Below are 23,413 nucleotides of genomic sequence, written 5' to 3'. Positions count from 1 at the left end.
TTTTTCATGGGAATGTGAATATTGTAAGAGAGAGAAAGAAAAAGAGAGAGACCATTAAACGCCATTAAATGCCAATGAAACAATGTGTGTCTCAGCAATCATAAGTAACAATTCAACAACTGATTGTTGTTAATTTTTGAATTGTAATTTCTTCAGAGAAGCAGACGCGATACAACACTGAAACCCAAAATGAGATGTGTGTGATGCTGCTATGCAAGATCGTTACCTCGGTGCTGTCAAACTAGTCTCTAAGGGACTATTCCGAAGCACGTCTCTGCAGGCCTCCAGACATGGACGCCCATGTTCTTTTGCCATGTTCATTTGGAAAGTTGGAAAGACTGTACAACTCAGACCAGGACACACACTCTTAAACGATAACATGGTGCACATAATACATTTATGTATTTGACGTATTTTCCAATAACATCCGGGGACGTATCTGCAGGGTGAGATGACCACCTTGGGAAGTGGTTTCCAAAGCAATGGAATGAAGTGTCATAATGACAGAAATGACAGTTTTTTTTTTAAATGTATTTATTCTTTTATTTATATGTGTTATTTGTATATTGTAAATACTGCACATAAAATTATTTAAAAAAAAAATCTGTAAATATTGTGGTGTAGAGTGGTGTAAAGGTATTGGTCGGTAACTACGGGGCAGATATGAGTGATCTTAAATCTGCTCCTTTTCATTCAAAAGTAAGTGTGATTCTTTGTGGAAAACGTTCCCCCTCACATTGAATGGAATATAAAATTGATAAACTAACCAACAAAGAAAAGGTGTGACAATGGTCATGTCATGTTTGATGGGACTCAACATACAGTATAAACATTTTATCTGTCACCCTGACCAGGGGCATTACTTGCTTTTATTCTCCTCTTTGCTTACGCAGCTTTGTTTCTGTGTCTTGTCCTGAGCGTCTCCCCCCCCCCCCCCCCCCCACCCCCTATCCCTGCTGGAAGCCCAGCCCCTGCTGACATTGTCTTGTTGGGGGATGATTTGTGTAAACTGAAATCTGTTGCTCAATGATTTCAGATAGCATATGAGTGAGGCGGCAATAATTTGGCCATGTCCTGGACTGAGCTCATTTGTTTGCCCTGCCATTGTTCCTCATTTAGGCCCTTTAGTTACGGCTGGGTTGATGTTTTCCTGTGTCCTCACCGGTCACTGGTTTTTATCACACCCTGGTGTGACTGACCGACTGTCTGAATGATCGAGCCCTCACTGTCTCTCAGCCTGTACTTCTGATAGTTTTAATGAGCAAAGATGGATTTCAACTGACTTGTAAGTTTCCGTGTGATTTCAAAACAACATTTTGGGTACAGTCTGCATACACATTGCTCTATTGTTATTGTCAACATACAATTAGTTGTCTATGAGTGGTACAATTATACATGCCAATTAGGACCACTCATGTTTATGGGTTTATGTTTCCATGTTTTAAGATATACAGTATGTTTGGTGGACTCAATAAAGTTGCACTTATATTTGTATTTGTCAATTGTTTTTTTGAAAGAGTATTAGTCATCACTTGGTGAAAAGTTTACAACACAGCTTTTTGGATTCTTATGTGAGCTTCACAGAACACACACACACTCACACACACACACACACACACACACACACACACACACACACACACACACACACACACACACACACACACACACACACACACACAATTTTCGGCACGTGCTTTAAACTCACTGTCTCCAAAATGCATCCGAAGGTATGTGGATCAGTGGCTATTTCGGTACTCTCCATGGAAATTGAATTAGGCCATGAGGTTACTGGATTTCTCCCATTGGGTGAAAACAGCACATGTGAAAATGTCCAACACATTACAAACAGAAAGAAGTTAAGAAATTCAATAACATGAGACTATTAAAGTCTTCCTATCCCTACAAAATAAGGTGACATACAGTATGAGGTTTGATGAATTGTTGTATATGCGTAGACCCACAAATAACCACTTCCATGCATTATAGATGGATACAGTAAATATTCAGCTTCACCTCGAGCTGCTGCTGTTTCCAGCTGAGCACTTTACGCAGTGGTTACTTTAACTCTTGGTTGTAAATCACAATCAGTGGCATGTATTGATCTGTGGCATGGCAACGCTTATTTAAGAGTACTGCATGCCTGTTGGTTGAAAAGTGCTATTATGCAAAATTCCCCTATTTGGTATCTTAATGTTATGTTTGCTTCTCTTCTCTTCTCTTCTCTTCTCTTCTCTTCTCTTCTCTTCTCTTCTCTTCTCTTCTCTTCTCTTCTCTTCTCTTCTCTTCTCTTCTCTTCTCTCCTCTTCTCTTCTCTTCTCTACTCTTCTCTCCGTCATCACGTTGCCTCAGATTTCGGAGGATCTCAGACAACACTGTCAGATCAGTGCAGCAGCATGAAGCAAAGCGGGGGTAGTTTAGAGGAGGTGGGGTTTGTCCCATGTGTCGACTGCCTGATGGAGAGGAGAGGGGCACAGCACAGCGCAGTTAGTATGAAAGGACACAGAGTGCAGTGCAGACACAGACCGCAGACATGCAGCAACACAGAGCGGCATGTATGTTTAAAGAGGCTGCAGCAGAGTGGACTATTAATGAGGTAAGAAGGAAAAAAGGAGAATGGCTGCAACACTCGAAGCAGTTGTTTGCATAATGTTTCCTCCTCTGTGGTTTCATTGTATTGTTTGTTCGACATACTGTATGTGTGCCTTGCCTTCATAGACATAGCAGTGTTGCGATTTAATGACAATGTTAAAATAGTCTTTATTATCGTTGTTTTCATGCACACAATTGGGAATTTAGTATTCCCTTTACTTAAAATATGCACGTTTTTAACTGATGCATTGCACATATACTATAGTACACAACCATTTGTAGACCAAACTAATTGTGTCCTTTTTGTGATTTGTCTAATTTCCCTAGGCTTGCTAAGAATGGCATCCTTGGATAGTTAAAATTATGGACTGATCAAAATGTGAGTGACTTACAACTCCGGGTGACTTGTGGTGGAGTTTGCAGACCCTCACCATGGTCTCTCTGTGGAATATTTATTCTCTTATTCCTCTCTCCTTGCTTCTGTCACTTCTTGTCAAAGCAATAACTGGAGAAAATATTGAAAGCACACAAGATCCAGGCACTGACCCAGCAGTGTGGTTTCTTGGACAACGTTCGCACAGACCTCAAAGGCCTGATTTAGCCCCCAGGGGTAATCCCTCTACCGGACCAGGGAGTGACAGCCTGGCTCAGCCTTTGAGTTGGATCTTGTCATCGTCAGAGGAACATGATCGACAAGGTGTGATCGGTGAATATGGTGATCTACAGGAGAGCACTGAGACATCTGCTCTCGACAATGAGAGAGCCCGTGCAGATACCACATCTGAGTGGAGTAAACAAACGACAAGGTCTTCAACTATAGATGCACCAGCTGACTCCCGTCATAAACAAACAAAGTATCAGTCAGCGGAGATCACCACCACAACCTCTCTTTTGTATCCTCCACGGACGGGAGAGAGCCGACTGACATTTCCAACTATTCAAAATAAGATGACTGATAACCAGTTTCCTTTTCGTCTGTCTGGCTCACTAAAACCAAACAAGGATTCATTGCAGCCTGCTGGACATGGTCCAAGCGCAGAGCACCCTACTGCTGCACAAGACACTGAAAGCTTGAGGTTGACCACAGGCATTTCTTTTACCACAAAGGGAAAAACAGCTGGGATAACCAATGCTGCAGATAATATTTTGTATAAAGGAACTGTCAGCACGCAGCCTGAAAAAGGTAAGAATCCTGTCTTGAGTTAAATTTATTGCATTTAGAGGAATCTTCATTTAACCAGAGTTAGCATAAATGTCTTGTCACTGATGGGTGATCATAATTTGCAGAGTAAATTATTGTTGGAGGTATAGGTTCCAGAGACTATAAATCTGTTTTGCCGCAGTGTTTGTAATATGTATTCTACTGGCAGATGAAGCTGTGAGTTTAGCCTACTTAGACATCCATGTCCTTCTTTTCTCAATTCTTTCATCATAGAGTCTCCAGTCCAGTCCACTAAACTCTTACTAAAATAAAAAGGAATATATGCTTATTCACATTGCAGTGCGTGTCCACTGCCTGAATTCGGAGCCACCTGACTAGTGCACACAAACTGTATTTACTGCACACACATTGGCACTCACTTGTCAAAGTAAGTGATTTGTTGTGACCACAAGCTGTGGGGAAGGAGGACTTTGACAGAACTGGTTAAGAAATTGTCCTCCTCCCACTTATGTATTCAATACCACAGCACATCTCACCAAAACCTTATCGTTCTTGTGGATCTACTCGACACATTGTGAGTATTTATATGTTTAATATGTTATGGGTCAAATTAGGGATGCCCAAAATATAAACGTGTTTGTTGCCTCATTACTGACACAATTGTTACACTGCCACCTACAACCTGTCGGTTCCCTGATTCAAATGGCTCCACATAGCTCATGCTAACTATTATTTCATCTACGGAGTGAGCCATTATTATATTATTGATGGTTTACATCGTCAATGTTATCCATAGATACCTTTACAAACTAATATATAGCACAACACCTACTGACTGTGCTTAATAATAGCCTCAAAAAATGAGAGCAGCATCCAGGTCAATACTAGCTAATCAACCCGCATTTCTCTCTCACTTTCACATGGACACATACACACAACTTGCTCATGCTGTCGCTCTCTCTGTGACCTACTTAGAGATTCCATTTACAAGCCCAGTCTGCTTTATTATGGATTAACTTCACACAGAGTAGATTCCTTCCTGTTCTCTTTGTGGAAAACATCTATAGTGAGATCATCTAGTTTTGCTTGATTTAATGGTCAGAGTTGGTGTGAAATGATCAGTCGCGGGCAGTTCTGCCATCGTTTAACTCAATGTAGATTAACTTAGATAAAATAAGAAGTTAAGTATACAGCTATTGAGAAACATAAGCCCTTTGTTTGAGTATTGCAGCACACATGGTGAAGATATTTTGATCACATACAGATCAAGTGATCCACATGTTTAATTTTGTGGACATTTTGTAGAAGGCATACTCTAGTACTCAACTGGAGCAATGTGAAGAACAGCAGTGACCCACCGGCAGAGAGAATCAGCAAACATTTAGTTTGAGGCTTTCTTCCCTAACCTCTAGGCAACTCCTGCACCCCTCACATAATCACAAAACACTGCAATAATAATAACAAAGCTCATGATATCTTGTTGTGGCTCTCATCAGCTTGCTTTTTTCGCTCAGTTTGCAAGGCTTAGTCCCAATTTAAAGTTCTACCATCTCTCTCGTAACACATAAAATGTTCATTGCTCATGATGTTCTTGTTTTGCAGATGACCATATGAATGACGAGCTGCATATTCCAGAACCCAGTAGCGCTGTCTTGCTTGATGGTAGCATGGACACATCTGTCACATCATGCAAAACAATGAATCAGTCCTGGACTCCCACCGACCCAGAGGATCTGGCTTCCAGTGAATCCCTGTTCCCCTTTGTGGCTCTCGGCCCTGTAGTTCTGGTCCCTCTGTATTCAGACTGGAACTCCGCCCTGGCAACGTGGGGGTTTGCCTGGGAAGCACACATCTATGGCTTAGGTTCTATCTTTGCAGCATTTTGCCTAATCTCAATGGTCTGCCTGTTAGGCTTGCCCCTGCGTTGTCCACCAGGAAGTCCCTACTTTACACTGTTGCACTTGTTCATACTTACATTTGCTGGTATCCAAGCTTTCAGTTTGCTCTATGATGCTTACAGTCACCAGGATCGCCTTCCACCTCTAGTCTCTATGTTGCTTTATGAATTGCCATTCCCCTGTTTGATCTCGGCTTTTTCCCTGGCCTTCTTTCTTCTTTCTTTGCGATCACGCATGTATCTCTCACTCCCCCTAGCTCTTTCTGCTACATGTACAGCCTTGCCTAAGCCTGGCCTTTTACTATTCATGTCAATATTACATTTTATAATTTCTCTGGGGTGTGTTGGCATTTTGCAGATTTTCCATAGACTCCCAGTTGTTGTCCTGCTTTTCCCTCAATGTCTGTTTGTTTGTCTCACTGTCCTTCTTTCACTCTCCTACCTCATCTTCTACTGTTTAACGCAAGTCAACACAAAGCATATTTACAGGCTGAATGACAATGGTGAGAGTGGGGATTCTCCTGAAGCAATACAGCCCACAATTTGTCCTTTTGCCAAAGTGGAGGACTGGGAGAGAGCAGCAGGGGCTGCAGTAGGAACTTCATTTTGCTTGTTAGGATGTGGAGGCTTTCAGCTTTATGGCATTCTGCATGCATTTGGTTTGGGTGGGGTGGACGGCTTTGGGTTCCAACCTTGGCCTTGGTGGGGCTATCAAGTAGGGTGCAGAATCTGTGAGATTGGGGTGAGTCTAGGTTTGTCTCTCATTGCCACACACCCTCTATTCTGTCAGAATAATTCCTCTATCAAAACCATAACGCAGTCCCGTCCAGGGACTTGGTCCCGTCTATCCTGCAGTTCCCCTCTGCGAGGACCTACCTTGCCCCAAATGGGTGGTTCAGATTCTCCCATCCTCCCCACTCACGATTCCTTTCCCCAAGGTAAGCCGGAAAAGCTGGTGGTCTGTGATGTTGTCACCAACGGGCAGTCAGAGGCTCTTCAACTTTGCTCAATGGTCGAGTGCCCTGGAAACAAACTAGACAATAGTTCAACGCTCATCCAAACCAAAACAGTACTACCTCTGCCAACACCCTCATGCTTATCACTCCAAACGAAGAATGCAGGAAAATCCCAACTATCATCTCTGGAAAGTTGGGGTCTGGAAAGTGACTCAACTGTGGACTTAAGGCCTCCATCTCCGATTGACTTGTCCCGCAGTATAGACCAAGCCCTGTTCAGTGAATCCCTGTTTTCTCACAGCATCTTTGGTTTGCCGAGGCTGACCTATGCTTCTTCAAGCCTTTCCCTCAACTCTCCTAGCCAAAGTACATCAAAGCAAGAGCCTCGCTTGGTGGCAGACACTCTTTACCGAACCTCCTCTTGTGGAGATGTAGATCAACAGAACACCCTGTCAGGTTCCAGACCTTCGCAGCCACATAAACATATGACATCTCCCAGTAATCCAACAATTTCACCAGAGCAGTTGAACTGGAAAGGGAGTGCTACTGGATCAACCCAGGGCTTGTGCAACCGCCCTAAAGAAACATCAAAGTTACGATCAAATTCCTGGGCTAACAGAGGGCAAAACTTTGCTCAGAGCAGCCTTCCAAGAGCAATCCCCCACTTGTCCTACCACAGGCGGTACCGAACCCTCAGCCTAGCCTCCCAGGACAGTCAGGGGTCTGGCCGATTAGCAGGGACCAAACAACTGAGTGAAAGCAAACAGCTGGAGTGGGATCTGGCCGTGCAAGCTGAGTTTGTTAACGTGTGCAGACAAATCGATGCCTTGAGCGTTTGTAGTGACACCATTGAATTGTAAAACATAGAACATTTTAAATGTGATTGCTATGCAGCTGTATTTGTATAGAAATACCCTGACACTTTTTAAGTTATTAGAAAAGCTAAATGAACTAAAATAGTCACCTAAACTGATGTACAGAAAATGATTTCATTCATATTATATGTAGACTGAAGCAGTTTGTGTAAATTCTGTACAGTTGATATTATTGAAATGGTTTATAATTTAGAAACCAGTGGTCTTGTTTGGAAACAAGTGTTAATTTTTTTTTAAATGAAATGTTTTGTTTGTTTGCTCTTGACAGTTACTGATACTTTATCTGTTTATATACACAGCTTAAAGCTATTAAACTGCAGTGAGCCTAAGTTGATTTAATGGATGATATTTATCAGTGATGTTCCATGTTTGTGAGTGAGAATATGACCATGGATGAATCTGGATGCAGAAAATGTTTATTCGTATATACAATGCGTGTGTTTTCAGAAGTGAGACACGCTTTGATATTCCTGACAGGTAATTCAGTGGTTTTGTTAAATCTGGATTGACTGAAATGACAGCAATATGGTCGTGGAACAGTACACAGACCCCATGTTAACTATTCTGTGGGATCAGGTTTTTCTCCTTCTCTTTTTCCAAGTACTCCAGCTTTCTCCCACACACCAAAGACATGCTTTTTAGGTCGACCAGTGTCTCCATATTGCACATAAGTGTGAATTGACATGTGAATGTTTGTATTTGTTATTTTGCTCTGTGACTGACTGGCAACCTGGTATGTTCTCAAAATAAATTACTCTTTTCTGTCAATTCATTTGAAGTTTTCTGTGAAACATAAAGTTCTTATTTTAAAGGTGAAAATGTGTAGAATTTTAAAATGGGCAAATAATATGGATATAAGACTAATGGCTGATACATAAATGGCAAAAAAGCCATAAAGGTAAGTTAAGAAACCTGTTAGCTGTAGTTAAAAATGGCGACAAAAAATACATTTTACTTACAAGTGTATTTGTTTATTTATATGATGTTGGGTCACACTGGGTTCATTTAAGTAAGCTAAGGGTGTGGCAGGACAAAGGATGAGTCAGAGCTGAAGGTATGAACACGTCTTTATTCAGCAACTGCCAAAACTCCACTGAACAATATAGCAAAAGCCCCAAGCGCAGGAGCCTAAAAACCACGCCCCTTTTCCCATCATCCTGCTGGGTGAGAGGCCTGAATCCTAACGGCCACCACAAGTGGATCATTTCTTTGTGTTTGTACATTTGTGAGTTTGTCTTCTCTTACAAGCATTGTCTGCAATTAGCAACCCATCAATAAATGGCATATGGTGACCTGATTCAGCTTGGTACAGTGACACTCTGCCAACTGCTTCCAACTCCCTGCGATACCGACTTGGATTAATCTGATAAAGTGGATGAAAGTATCTATGGATGAGTTATGGTTACGTGGTTAATTAATCTATCTGTAATGTAACATGTTGCCTACTCAGTAGCAGCATAAAGATACAATATGTTACAATATAGGAATTTGGAAGGAAGGACTTTCCTATTTCGTCTTTCAGGATTGTGTTCCTGTGGAGGTGCACACCTGGAAATTTAAGTAAAATGTATGTTCATACACTATTGTATTTATATATGGATTTATGGCACAAACCGATTATTTCAGTGGCATCTTAGAAAGCTTATGTGCATTTATAGCCAAAGTTAGGATATCTTCAACCCCCCATGCTTTTTAAGGACTTTCCAAAATATTTATCTTCCTCCCTCTGGAGCTTTGACAAAAATATGAAAACACAAAAAAACAGTTCTTGTCAAAAGTATCTTTATTCACACAATACTATTTACAGGTAATATTTTAATCCTCCGAGTATACAATGATCAAATGTATCACCCAATGGAAAAGTCGATCAGTTACTGATTTTGTGTCACATTAAAGAAATCTGTCAGTAAAAGATGTTCAGTGTCTCACGGAAAACCAATAAATCACAATTAAAACTAACAAGCATTTGTCCTTAGATAAATCAACAATAAAATCTGAACTGAATCATTGGTTAGTTATTACCTTATAATGAAGTGTTCAAAATTCTGTGACTCACTATTTACTTTTTGGAATACTGAGCCATTATAAAAACAAGCAACCACCTCTAATAAATCTTATGTACAATCTCCTCAGTAATGGTGCATTTTTACATGACTTTGTCATGGTAGGTCTTATGAAACCACTCCAGAGGGCAATTCGGTTTCCTCGTTTGAATGAAAGATTTATTTAGAGACAAATCTTTGGGTATTCTATTGAGTTTCAATGTTTTTTTTTTTTTTTTTAATCCATTGTTTCAAACTTAAAATAAGACCAAAACAATTTTACACATGAATTTTTAAAGAGTCTGTTTGATTTTGAATATAATTTAGGGTTGAGTTAAGGTTCTTGCTCAGCTTTGATCCCTTCTGCAAATATGCAACACAGAAATCACTGACCGGTGGTAAATCTACCTCAATATGTTGTGAGTGTTAAGTTTTACTATTAACTTTACTGTACGAAGTCCAAACATTCACATGTCAGCGAACCCCCCCCCCCCCCAAAAAAAAAAACAAACAAAACAAAAACAAAAACAAAAACAATTAACTTATTCCATCTAAAGATCATGATAAAGAAAATCTTTACATTTCTGTAAATTTTATATACACACATATACGAAGGCTTAATAAATATTGTGACTACTGCCATTGCAATATGTTTACAATCTTGGCAAGCAATATTTTTCTACATGGCTTCCGACTCTGTGAGGCTAAGAGGAAACCTCTGATAAAGATAAAGAGCATGGAAGTAAAGATCCCCATGTCCTCAAAGTTTGATACATATTCCACCAGGGTACAATGTAGTAGACAGATCTCCATTTACAGAAAGAATAATAAGCCTGTCTTAACTTAGTTGCTGGTTTGCATTTGCTTTTCAACAAGGATAAAATGAGTCAGTGACATCATTAATTAGCCCAAATATCCACTGATGTGACCATCCTCTAAAATTCTGTTATTTCATCAGGATCTTGTCAACCCTTGGATGTAAAGAGGGATGTTTTTCTATCTTCATAGTGGTCAAATACAAACAACGGGATAAATGAGAAAGAAATTTGAGTGCAGATGTTGTGATGCCTCAACAGCCTTTGTGTGTTTTTTGGCTTGATCACGTGCGTCCAGTGCATCTACTCAGAGCCGCAGGGGCGGGGACATTAGGTCCTGCTCTTGGGTTTCCTCTTCCTCCTGCCTCAGTAAAGCCGCTTCTCGTAACTATATATGGAGATTTTTCAAAAAAAAAAAGAAAAAGGAACAAGATAAGTGGTCTTGTCAGATTGCAAAATACCGTTGAGTGAAAGAAAGGAGAGGACGAAGATAGAAAGTGGACATACTTACATGGCACAAAAGAATATCTAACATGATAGCATGAGTAAGAAAAAAAGAAAAGAGAAGACAATTTTGGCGCACCTAACAACGGCTTGAATTAGGTGTAGGGATATCATTAACAATGCTTTGAGTGAAGCTAGAAAACACCATGTATTGGTTTCACAGTGTTTATAAAGCAAATCTCAAATATTCACAAAGTAAATGCAGGAAAACAGTGGGTGTCTGGCGTTAACAAACCATTCCCTGCAAAATGAGTCGGAAAGAAGAAACAAAAAGGAAACACACCAAACAAGTGGTGATTCAAGATGACTTACGAGTGGAGGCCGTGGACTCCTCCCTCCATCTGGGCAGACATGGTTCTCTTCTCAAACTTCAACTCTCCAGAGTACATCATCGACCTGAAACCAATGCACACACTTCAGAGTTGACATCATCTTTTACAAAGGAAAAGCTAAGATTAAAAAAAAAAGCAGAACTCAGATCATTTCACTCTTACCGTAAAATGGACAAACTCTTAGCTCCTATATCTTGACAGCCATGTTGGATACCAGCAATCAGATAAGGGACAAACTTATGGATGGAGCCTTTATCTTGTACCGATCCTGAGACTCCTTGAGCCACCTTCACCTTATCTCCCTCACTGAAAGTTACAAAGAGCCATGGATAGATGTCTCACAGTGGCATGAATAGGACCTCATATTTTTCATATAACACATTTGCCCTTGGAACCCATTGCCCCAACCTGAAGTAGCGTTTCTGGCTGTTATTTTTCTCCATTGCATCCAATGAGCCCATTCCTCTATATTTTTTCAAACGCACGCCATCTGAGAAAAAATACTCTCCTGGAGCCTCAGTGGTCGCCGCGAGCAGTGAGCCCATCATCACTGAAAAATATATGAATGATCAGAAGATGCTAATCTATAGGATCAGGCCAGTGCCAGAAAAACTACAAAATTGCACATTAAATAAAGCAACCGCAACAAGAAATGAGAGATTCGAGCAGCATCCATACAATAAAAAAGAAGAAAGAAAATATTGAGTTCATTTACCCGTCGATGCTCCAAGAGCAAGAGCCTTCACCACATGCCCAACAGTTTGAATGCCTCCATCCGCTATCACAGGCACTCCAAACCGTCTGGCATACTCTGCAACCTTGTAAACTGATGTACCTTGAGGCCGTCCACAAGCCATCACTTAGGAAAAAAAGAACAATACAATGACAGTGAAATATTGCTACAGTAACTTCAAATTGTGCCATTATTATGTTTCCTGCTTTGTAATGTAAAATACTTTATTAAATATATACATTATTATTATTATCATTATCATTATCATTATTATACCTTCCTGAGTGATGCAAATAGATCCACAGCCCATTCCCACTCTCAGAGCATCCACACCAGCGTCAATGAGGTTTTTAGCCTGAGCGGCTGTGACCACTAGAGGGCGCCGGAGACACAGAAAAGGAGGCGTGGGGGTCAAATGGGCGTTTATAATGAAAGGAGATTTTGTAATAAGTTGTGAGGAAAAAGAAGTTGAACTCACCATTTCCCCCAACTACCTGAAGTTCTGGATATTTCTGTTTGATGTAGTTGATCATGTTGATTTGGTATACTGAGTTTCCTTGGGAAGAGTCCTGTCATCGGAAAATAATGAAATTAAAAATTGATTCAGGACAGAGGAAACACTCAATGAGTGTTTACAACTAAGAACAAATAATGCAGACTATTTGTATACACCAGGAATTTACAACTACATTCATGGTATAGAGGAAATTGTGTGAGCATTTTTAAATTATTATTATTTGTCAGAAACAAACTCAATTTTCCCAAAGCATGACTGTACTGCAAGCAGAACTTACCAGGACCACGACATCTACCCCAGCCTGCATGAGGAGATCAAGTCTATATTTGTCATCTTCTCTTGTACCGAGTGCAGCTCCACACAGCAACTGTTTACGAGAATCCTTGGAAGCCAATGGATAATCTCGGTTCTTCTTTAAATCAGTCCGAGCAATAATAGCAACCAGCTCATCACTGTCATTCACGATGGGCAGCTTACCTGGGAAAATCAGATTGTTTAAATGAGCTAAAGAGGAAAGACACTATGAAAGGCTGAATGTCTTTTTTAAGGATTTACCTTTTTTACTACGTTGCAATATATCATTAGCCTCTTTTAGTGTGACTCCCGCTGGAGCTACAACAAGATCTTCCCTTTTTGTCATCGCCTGGATCAGAGAGGAAATAATTATCTGTGCATCAGAAAACACACCGGAATATATGACATTCACACAAGCCAGAGCATTTGTGCACACACCTCCTCCAGGGGTCTGTCATGGTCCTTTTCAGAGAGAAAATCTATATCTCTGGAGGTAACAATGCCGACCAGCTTGCTCCCCATCTTGCCCGTCTCCGTCACCGGGATCCCAGAGAAACCGTGGCGTATCTTGGCCTCGAACACATCCCCGACTGTGTGATGGGGACTCATGACCACCGGATCTGTGATAAACCCTTGTTCAAATTTCTGACCAAAAGAAAAACATGAGTAATTAATGATCTTGATGGCATTTCCTCCGACTTTTTATAGTGAAGCCAATCACTGGAAGACACACCTACTCTCACAAACTTACACAAAAGAAACCTTCGAAATGAAAGCAACGCCTACTTACTATATAGTTACTATATACAGTATATCTGTTGTAAGTTCATGCTCATTGAGATTTGTCCATCTTACCTTTACTTTGCGCACCTCGTTGGCCTGAAACTCCGCTGTGCAGTTGTGATGAATTATTCCAATTCCACCCATCAGCTGAAACCAGCCAATCAAAGACAGAAGAATCAGGTCAGTATACGGATATAAGACAACACAAACACATGCAGTTTTTGCGCAACAACATGACAAATGCACAGTTCTATGTGATCCACGGAACATGGACTGCAGTCTGTACTCACTGCCATAGCAATGGCCATAAACGACTCTGTGACTGTATCCATCGGAGAGGAAATAAGAGGAGTCTTCAAGGTGATCTTTCTTGTCAGTGCAGAGGTTAGATCCTGACAAATGCAAAAACATAAAACGTATACATAATCTTGGTCCATATCAACCAATAGTGATTCACACTTTTGGGAACAAATAATTTTTGAATATAAATTAGAATAATGCCGAGTGAAATTACTCCAAAAGGTTGATGCTCTGACCTGCTGCTACCCAACAAACATTTCTACACTGTTGTCGTTGCTGCAGCATATTTGTTAACCAAATGTCAATGTTTGTTTTTCGTTTGCGATGCAATGATGTCTAAATGCCTGTTTTACACATTAGAAAAATTACTTGCTGAAGTCGCCTGCTGAGTTAAATGACGCGGGTGTGTGTGTGTGTGTGTGTGTGTGTGTGTTTTGAACACCTGCTAGCTAGTGATAACCCATGTGACTAAAGCATGAAATTAATTTAATGTCCCTGCAGAGCTTGAAGAGATGAAAACAAAGCAAGACAAATAAACAACCTTGTCCTCATCAACACTTCACTATGGAACACAGCTGGTAGTAATCACAGCAAAATCTTAATGTCATGATAAATAATGAATGTAAATCTGACAATTTTTACATACAAAAACATGTTTGTTGCCCAGAAGAGAGGTTCTTGTTAGTCAAAGACATTGTTCCATTTTAGCACCAACTGAACAGCAGCTTTTGTTGTTTGTTCACTATTGATGAAAAAATGTTATATATATATATATATATATATATATATATATATATATATATATATATATATATACAGTATATATGTTTATTCTCAAATGTCTAACGTGTCTATTATGTCACACAGTATGATGATACTCACCACCTCATCAGAAGTGAAATCTATGAAACCGGGGAGAATGAGGAAGTCACTGAAAGAACAGATAAGCGAAATGTACATTATATGAAAACAGGAACTGAATTATTGATCAGTATTAGTGAGACAATGGCCACAATATAACACATTCACAACTGCCATCAGTAGTCATGTATGTGAAAAGTCTCCAGTCTTACAAAGTGACCGTTTTTAATGACTGCAGCAGAAATGATAATCTGTCTCAGAAATATGCTCCACTTATCCCCTGTATGCAGATAAATCCCCCCCACACACGTTGCTTTTAATGTCTGTCACCACTCAGAGCCATCCTTGAAAGTAGTATTACTCATAATAATCCGCTATATAAAACCTCGGCAGATGTGTCACTGATATTAATAAACATTCAAAGGAAAACATTGCATTGGCCTGTGTGTGTGTGCGTGTGCGTGTGCGTGTGTGTGTGTGTGTTTCTTCATATGTGCGCTTTCCATCACATCCACAGTAAAATCAATAAAATAGCAGTATTAAGCGTGATTTCAAGTAAAATCTTACTTGTAGGTCAGTCCATCTCCAATGGCAAAGAGTTGTTGAGCTGTGAGTCCATCCTCAGGAACGTAACCTGTGCCTCCACTGATCAAGTAATCAGCCATGCTGAACAAAAAGAAAGATACACATAAACATGATGGAGATGAGCGCAAGTGCAGAAATGTGAAAATGAAGAGCATTCCAGACATGCAACGTCTCGGTCACACTGCGTGTCACTTTTGTTGTTGAATGTGAAATGTCGAGTAAACTTTTCATATGCTTTTTGTTCATGACAATCTTTTTATGTGCGCTTGAGGCTGTTGCAAGTCATGTTTATTGACTTTGTTACGAGGACGTAATTTTTCAGAGACAAATAACTGAACACTGTATTCATCTGTTCCTCACTCTCTAGGCGTTCCCTGCAGACGTGCTTGAGCCAGATCCTATTACAAAAGGTAGAGAGGAGACAGGAAATGCTAACAAAAGGGATTCGTCCTTGTCAATGCAAGCTACTTCTGTACGTCCATGACGGCAGTACAGTAGGTAAGAGGATTTGGTTGGCTGCCCATGCAGGAAGCTTGTAAATAGGCTTGTAGGAAGCACACAGCCAATGCTACTAGAAAGTGAAAACAACTCCACAGCTTGCAACCTTCACGTAACCCCAACAGGGAAGTTCATGACCTCGGAGTTGGAGGAGAATGGGTGCAGACCAATGCAATGTGTGAGACTGACCTCTCCGGTTCATATCCAGCTTGGATACGTGTGGCGCTGTATCGCTGAGCGGCAGTCTCGTGCCCGTGTCCATGTGTCGTTGGGTGGCCGAAGGCCCCAAAAGGGAGAGGCTGCTCTGCTTCTCTGTTGGAGGTACGCGGACGGGCTGGCTCCATGTCTCCGACAATCCTCCGGTAGTCAATCTGGTAACTGTCTCTCTCGCCTTCTCCAAAACGGTCATAACCATGACCCTCCATCTCTAAGAAATCCAGGGCTTCCACCTCCACAGGGCCCCACCACCTTCCACACAAAAACTCTTCAAGCACTCTTGACTAATTTCATGCACACACACTGAATCACACACCACGTATACAGTGGCCTTGTGAGATCCCACAAGACACACACCGACACGCAATTTGCAGTTCAGTTATAAGCACTCATAAACACTCAGTGCTCAGTGTGCTTCTACACACTAGCACCTTTCAGACACACCTGTCATGCGAGGTAGCTGTCTTGCCATCTGTTTTGTTGCCTGAGAAACAGTCTGAGAAAATGGTGCAAAACACAATATCATAAATGAAGGTCTGCAGTGAGGCTGCAGGTCAGGATCACCTGCAGGAAAAATTTAAAAATGTGTCTCTTTTGATGAAAAAACAAAACAAAAAAATATATAGAAAAGAAGAAGCAGCAGCAGCAAACAATCCTCAAAATAGACTGGTTTGCACACAGGAGAATAATTATTCCAGTCTGTTTGCTTATGATCCTTGGAGAACATAAATGTTGCCAGGCATGAGGGAAGAGTTTCTCAGCTAACCTGTTGATGAAGGGAACTATCTGCTTCAACCAAGTTCAGATTTCCCTTCGAGTTCCCTTAGCCGAGGCTTGTGCAGCCGCTGGAAAGGAGAGTCAAGTCCTGCTCAGGAGGCCAAGATGTGTCTCCCTGGAGGCCCAGAACGCAGTTCTGCCTGGTTATCCCTGCGGCTGCTGGAGCTTCTCTCCACTCTGCTCTCACCGGTGCCCGCTGAGCTTAACTCTGTTCCTGACAGGAGCAGACGTCACTCTCCCACAAAGAGGATTGGGAGCATTAATGCAGGACCGGGTGGGGTGAGATGGGCGTGTCGGGTGGAGCAAAGCAGCACGGCCGAGGAAGAGAAGGATGGGTCAAGATGACACTCGAACACTTTTCCTCCAGAGGATTACCACGGTGTGAAGGTGTGTGTGTTTTTGCAAAGCTCAAGGAGGTAGAGCTGTGAATGAGGCAAAGGTTAAACCCCAGACGGTTGTTATGCTGCATGCTTCGAAGTGTGTGTGTGTGTGTGTGTGTGTGTGTGTGTGTGTGTGTGTGTGTGTGTATAGCAACAGGAACAACTTTTAAGACATGTAAATAATTCCTAATCAAATTTAAGAGCAGCTGCACACAACTCATTTTTAAACATACGTTGCTTGTGGTATAAAATATCAAAGTGAAATTGCTTTTCAATCAGTGTATTATGTTAGCTCATATACAGCATGTGAGAAGTAACTAAAAGGCAAATGATTTAGACTGAGACAGGAGAATAACTTTGTTGCCTGGGATGCCCCTCAATGCCATCATCTGCAGGTGACTGACTGACTGACTGCTTGTGACAGTTACTGAGGGATTGAACCAGAAAAGCCTCTTATATAGTCTGTCTGTCTGTCTGTCTCTCTCTCTCTCTCTCTCTTTCGCTCTCTCTTTCGAATACAAAACTTTTGATGACTATTAAACATGTTAATCTCCAAGACTGCAAAAGAAGAGTTCTTGAAGTGTTAAATTTGTTTTTCTGACAAAATGTTTATTATGAATCAAATGCATTACACTGAATTGTGAACTAGTCACAAAACAATTGCGATTCTGGTATTTCATTGAAGATCAACGTGTAACAGGAGAATCAGAGCTTGTGTGTGTACATGCAATGCATCTATGGCTGCTTTAGGCTTATCCACCTGAAGAGAAAAAAGATTTTAAAAAAGCACATTTAAATATTTGAACTACTTAAAAAAAAAAAACTTAATAATAATAATGATGTATTTTTTTTCTTTATCAATATCATACCAGGTTTTTCCACCAGACTGGGGTGATGTTTTGCGAGGGCATCGTAGAAAGCTGCTTTGACTCTCCCCCCTGCTGGACTTAATATCCTCGAATAAAGCAGCCTCATTTTTTCCTGACTTATCTTTTCAGCTTCAATCGCAGAGCGGACTTCACGATGAACCATGTCTCCAAGTTCCTCTACTATTGCCATCACTTCAGAAACTTCTTGAACCAACACGAGAAAGTTGTCCTTGACAAACTTTGCTGTTAGGAAACAAAAAAAAATTTAATATATCAAATATGAATGTAATCTCAGTCGTGATACTGCTCCAATATATTGATGCAGAATAAGTGAGTAGCAACCTTTCTCCTCAGCTGTCAAGGTCTTTGTGGGAAAACCACCCACGTTTTCCTGGGGAGAGAAAAATTTACATATTTCACTCTATCTCAAGTAACAAGTACATCCATTACATATGATCCGTTACAATATGGTCCTGCCAAGGAACCAATACGACTTATTGGATGACCTTGCAAAGTTTAAAAAATTTGAAGCAGACATTCACCAAAACTTTTCAGTGGAAGTAACTCATATGTCTAAACAAATGATTGCAGCAAGATGTTTTTATTTATATATATATATATATATATATATATATATATATATATATATATATTTTTTTTTTTTTTTTTTTTTTTTTTTATATTTGTCTATGTCAAAGAAGGTTTACAGATTGCCTGTTTGAAAAAGTGCATTTACTTTACTTCTTTGCCATGTGACAAAGAAAAAAAAAAGTTTTTTTATTTTACTGGCTTGGTCCAGTTCAGATCCACTGTTGCTGTATATAGCTCCTGAACCAAAATGTCTGATTCCCCAGTTTATGAGACACATACAATCATTTCAGCAAATTTCAATTCAGTTAATTTTAATTTCTAAGATATAATGATTATCTTTGTGATAATGTACATCCAATTAAAATAGGTGACACACAAGACAAACAGTTTTCTTATTGCAACTTCATTTTCATTCTGTATAATGTTCAGAAATGTTGATAAGACACACCTGTGCTGTTAATTGAGGATGATCGCCAACATCATGCGAGTTTGACACTGAAAAAAAAGAAGAAAAAAAAAACAGCTGTGTACATTCCTGAAACAATAATAACAGAAGTCAACATGTGTGACCCTCTATTAGGGCAGTGGTTCTCAATTATTTTCTGTCATGCCCCCCCTAGAGGACAAAACATTTTTCAGCCCCCCCCCCGAATTGTACTAACATTGAGAACCTGATAATATTTATTTATTTATCTGTATAAATCACTATGATTTTCTGGCACCAGCATTCTGCATACAATCGCCTGATTATCAAAATAAATCAATAAAATGAGCTGGAGGCCCTTTTTTTATCGTTCAAGCATGAATAAAGACACTAATACTGAAAGTTGCGCCTGACTCACGCCCCCCCTGACACCCCACCGCGCCCCCCCAGGGGGGCTTGCCCCACCATTTGAGAAGCACTGTATTAGGGGGACAGTTTACCTGGTGTTGCAGGTTTAAAATTGAATGCCACACTTGTGTTGTGCCGTTCATCACTGGTTGGTGATTCCTTACAAATGGATGACAATGACACACGAGAAACATAAGACATTGCAAAACAAATATCCCAATAATTAAAAATAACTGACTGGTTGTTGTACTGTAGGTTCTGAAATGGCTATTTTATTTGTACCAGTGTTTTTAGGATGCTGCAGACTGCATCAGGAAGTTCCCTCTTGTACTCCAAGAGAAGTTTCTCTGTTAATTCGAGGCAGTCTGAAACATAGAGAGTAAAGTGTGCACTGATGCACCACTAAGAATAAAGCGTCTATTTTCAATAGTAACAATGAACATGACGCTAACAAGCACATACCTCGGAAGGTTGGCCTCTCATCTGGATTCTTATCCCAGCATCTCTTCATCAGTTCAATCACCTCGTCCAACTCCTGTGCGTTGTTTATCTGATCACAACAGGGTCTGTTGCCCTGTGGGATCTTCAATGCCACAAGACTGTAGTCTTTACCTGAAGTTCATGTGATAAAAAAAGATCCATGCAAACTTTGTGAAGAGGACAGGTTAAACAATAAAACAACAACACAGGAGCATAAAAAGCATGGCAGTAGATGTATGCACACCTGGATAAGGCTCTTTACCGCTAAAGATAGACCAGAGAAGGATCCCATAGCTGATAAAGGTACAGAAAACGTTTCAGATTATCGTACATAGAGAGTTAAACATTAAACCATATTCCATCCTTCTAATATTTACCTGTATCTGTCAAAAGCCCGCACAGGTTTATATGATGTCTCAAAAGCCTCTGGAGGCATGTACTTATAGGAGCCTCCGATCATTTCTGTTGTTTTTCCATTGACATTCAAAACACTGGTGGAAACCCTGGATAGGCCAAAGTCTGCAAGCTTCCAAACAGAAGTAGGAAGAAAAATGAAAGCAGCAATTAAATATGATTAGTCATAAAATTCCAAAAAATGGATTGCACATACCTTAGCATTCAGATCCTCAGTCAGCAGCACATTGCTTGGCTTGAGGTCGTGGTGCATGATTTCCCTTGAATGGAGAAAGTTCATCCCTAAAGCCACTTGATGGGCCAAGCGGATGGCCAGCGGCCTGGGTGGAGAGCTCTGCAGCTTCATCTGCAGTGTCTGAAGAGATCCTCTCTCCATCAGCTCCATGACTATTCCCTGCTGCATTAGGCCTCCTCCAGTTGGTGGAATTCCCTGATACATTCCATAAACCCTCAACACGTACGCACAGGAGGCTTTGTCCATGTGATTGGCCTCCTCACGCACACTGGAATGAGATAGCTGACTGCTTGGACAACTGGAAGGAAGAATTTAGACAGAGCTGCAATAAAATTGGATGTGAGCAAATTTGGACTATGAAGAACAACTGTTAGTAGTCAATCAAATTTACCAAGCAGCATTATGAATTAGTTTAATGGCCACTCCAAATCCCCAGGCCTTGTGTCTGGCCTTGAAGACATCTCCAAATCCCCCAGAAGCAATGAACTCCCATTTCTCCAGGTTTGCATTTCCAATGGGTTCATTCTTCTGGCTTTGCAGTGCCATCTCCTGGTGAACGTTAGTAAACGACATGCAGCCTCAAAAGCCACAAAGACATGTTAAATACCACGTGATTCCTGAAAAAAAAAAAATCTGGTAAGAGAAACACAAATAAGGTTGTTTCGTGAAAGGTCTGTTTCTTAAATAACACCAACGTGCAGTCAGTGCTTGGGCACAAGCTGTGTTGTTAAACAGTGGCAGAGCAGCACAAAACACTTCAATTAAACTATCACACAGACATTTCCCACTTGTATCACCTCCAGTTCCAGCTGCTACTTACCATATATACTCCCGAAGTGAAGGGTGGCCTGAAGAAGTCCTGCAAGACGAGCAAAACAAAATCATACAAGTTCCACTTCCTTGTCTTGAAGGGAGGGGCTCAACTCACCGTTGACAAGCTCAGCCTGGTAAAGTACACACACACACACACACACACACACACACACACACACACACACACACACACACACACACACACACACACACACACACACACACACACACACACACACACACACACACACACACACACACACACACCAGCACACATTCAGACTTAACTGGCTTGAAACCCAGACCTGCATGCTCTGGCTTATGTTCAGTTTAGGACACATTGCTGACATGCCCTAACTTTGCATTTGATGGTGCATGTTTTGGTCACTGTGTTACTCCCAGTAGGATTCCAGGTTGCAATGCAGCTGATTCGCTGGGGAGCACCACCAAACTCAAGCTACATATCATAGAAGGGATCTTGGAAGGCTTACGTGTGTGGTAACAAATCCACCAATTCACCAGACATACTGTACCTAAAGACTAAGTGACACCAGCTCAGGCAGTAATGTCAATGAAACCTCAGGAAATAATGTCGAAGTCTTGAAGTAATATATTGTTCACACCCTCATAAGATATTTAATTTATTTGAATTTAATCTCACCTTTTTCTCATTTCTGATTATTTTGGTGGGAAGTTGTGTGAACTGCCTTATGACAATACCTGTTTTTCTGAATACATTTTATTTAAATGCAACTTGTAAAGTTTTTGCTGAAACGGAGCATGTATGCCTCACTTCCTGTTTCCAGCAGGTGGCGCAATGCCCAATCGATGTAACCGTCTGCGATCAAATCTGGACTCTTATGCTACACGTAAAGTTTGAGCCCAAACGGACAATGTTGAGGCTATTTACAGTCCACCATGTTTGATGGTGAATATTAAAGTTTGTGGTGAGTGCACATCCACACCCTCAAGTGGAGCTGTGACTGAGATTCATGTGATGAGGACTGGCCTGCGATGCAACATGTGAAATTTGAGGCAAAATGAAGCCCGTTCAGGTTATTTTCACTCCACTTCCTGTTTCCAGCAGCTGGCGCCATGGCTGATGGCCGTAAATGTTGTATGACTGTGATGAGGACCAGACTCTGATGCACTGTGTCATGTTTGAGGCCGATCTGATCATGTTCAGGCTATTTACATCTCACTTCCTGTTTCATGCCGAGCGTGACCCCTGCCACCACCTCAAATGGCGTTACAACGGAGAGTTATAACATGGTTGGGTTGACGACTGGACTCTGGGGCAACATGTCAACTTTGTGGCCAATCTCAAGCTGCTTATATTGCACTTTGTGTTTGATGGCATGATTAGCTATAGTCATGTCCCCAAATGGCATACGAGTAAAAGTAGTCATACGGTTGTCATGAAGGCCGGTCTGTGATGCAATTCGCCAAGTTTGAGGCCGATTAAGCGATGTTGAGGTCTTTTACACATCACTTTCTGTTTTTGCATTTTTGGCCACGCCCTGAGATATTTGGATGCGCTTTGCTCACCAATCTCTATTCTATAGCAGCGCCAATTTTTAGGTCCCCCTTGGACTAGTTATCTCTACAAAATTCAATTTGATCTAAATTCTGCAAAAATCCAATATATTTTAAAATTGGGGCCTCGCCTCCAGAGTTCAGCCTTCCTCTGGAGCTCCAGTCTCACATCCTCCTTTTTTCAATGAGTTGACTCATCTTAATTACAATTTTTGCTTTGATGACAGAAAAATAAGCCACCAGTTACATTCCTCATTTCTTTATTCAGACAGAACTCATAAATAATTACTATTATTATATTAGAATTGATAATAAATCAAGATTTCATTGTTAAATATTGTGTCAAATTCATTGATTGTTAAATATCAACCTAGCATCCACATTTGAACAAGAAAAAAAAATGCTGTATTATAGACATGATTAATTATGAATACACTGGATATAATCATATTTTCACCTTAGTGAAAGGTAAACAAATGAGAGCACTTTACATATTCATTACATTTCGCTCGTCCTGCACTTGT

At 40.7% G+C, this 23,413-nt stretch overlaps 3 protein-coding genes across 6 annotated transcripts; 1 reads left to right on the top strand and 2 right to left on the bottom strand.

Annotated features, from left to right (window-relative positions):
* Positions 1-2,533: 2,533 nt before the first annotated feature.
* On the top strand, positions 2,534-7,467 carry prrt4a (proline rich transmembrane protein 4a; the record flags this gene model as incomplete). Its single annotated transcript, XM_080504717.1, has 3 exons — positions 2,534-2,555; positions 3,224-3,382; positions 5,357-7,467. 3 exons carry the CDS (start codon positions 2,534-2,536, stop codon positions 7,465-7,467), a joined length of 2,292 nt encoding a protein of 763 aa, XP_080360843.1.
* A 3,156-nt stretch (positions 7,468-10,623) lies between these two features.
* Positions 10,624-15,329, bottom strand: impdh1a (IMP (inosine 5'-monophosphate) dehydrogenase 1a; the record flags this gene model as incomplete). Of its 4 annotated transcripts, XM_080505582.1 has the most annotated exons (15): positions 15,231-15,329; positions 14,685-14,733; positions 13,793-13,894; positions 13,575-13,649; positions 13,158-13,364; positions 12,981-13,068; positions 12,703-12,902; positions 12,387-12,477; positions 12,185-12,280; positions 11,891-12,034; positions 11,584-11,725; positions 11,338-11,481; positions 11,156-11,239; positions 10,851-10,867; positions 10,624-10,727 (listed from the first exon to the last, which is right to left on the bottom strand). In XM_080505582.1, the coding sequence occupies exons 1-15, from the start codon at positions 15,326-15,328 to the stop codon at positions 10,624-10,626; spliced, it is 1,641 nt and encodes a 546-aa protein (XP_080361708.1). In that variant the 5' UTR covers position 15,329. The 4 variants fall into 4 exon arrangements, with proteins under 4 accessions (XP_080361708.1, XP_080361709.1, XP_080361710.1 ...); XM_080505583.1 differs by lacking the exon at positions 10,851-10,867 and having other exon boundaries at positions 10,706-10,727; XM_080505584.1 differs by lacking the exon at positions 10,851-10,867 and having other exon boundaries at positions 10,706-10,727; positions 13,590-13,649.
* A 2,489-nt stretch (positions 15,330-17,818) lies between these two features.
* LOC308136094 (ankyrin repeat and protein kinase domain-containing protein 1-like) lies at positions 17,819-21,422 on the bottom strand. Its single transcript, XM_080504308.1, has 12 exons — positions 21,361-21,422; positions 20,932-21,157; positions 20,502-20,838; positions 20,269-20,417; positions 20,136-20,185; positions 19,874-20,023; positions 19,694-19,776; positions 19,504-19,570; positions 19,028-19,074; positions 18,331-18,379; positions 17,989-18,231; positions 17,819-17,879 (listed from the first exon to the last, which is right to left on the bottom strand). Exons 2-12 carry the CDS (start codon positions 21,111-21,113, stop codon positions 17,872-17,874), a joined length of 1,365 nt encoding a protein of 454 aa, XP_080360434.1. The 5' UTR covers positions 21,114-21,157; positions 21,361-21,422; the 3' UTR covers positions 17,819-17,871.
* Between the last annotated feature and the right edge of the window lie 1,991 nt (positions 21,423-23,413).

Source organism: Blennius ocellaris (assembly GCF_963422515.1).
Source record: "Blennius ocellaris genome assembly, chromosome: 11".
Taxonomy (NCBI): domain Eukaryota; kingdom Metazoa; phylum Chordata; class Actinopteri; order Blenniiformes; family Blenniidae; genus Blennius; species Blennius ocellaris.
Note: the sequence above shows the minus strand (reverse complement) of the source record. Positions and strands in the feature narration are given on the sequence as shown.

Excerpts from the sequence above, each read along its gene's own strand:
- LOC308136094 (XM_080504308.1), bottom strand. The coding sequence starts at position 21,113 with ATGTCGTTTACTAACGTTCACCAGGAGATGGCACTGCAAAGCCAGAAG. Across the intron at positions 20,418-20,501 it reads CTGAGGATCTGAATGCTAAG|CTTGCAGACTTTGGCCTATC; the intron begins GTATGTGCAATC and ends TCTGTTTGGAAG. Across the intron at positions 18,380-19,027 it reads ATCCTCAATTAACAGCACAG|GAAAACGTGGGTGGTTTTCC; the intron begins GTGTGTCTTATC and ends TTCTCTCCCCAG.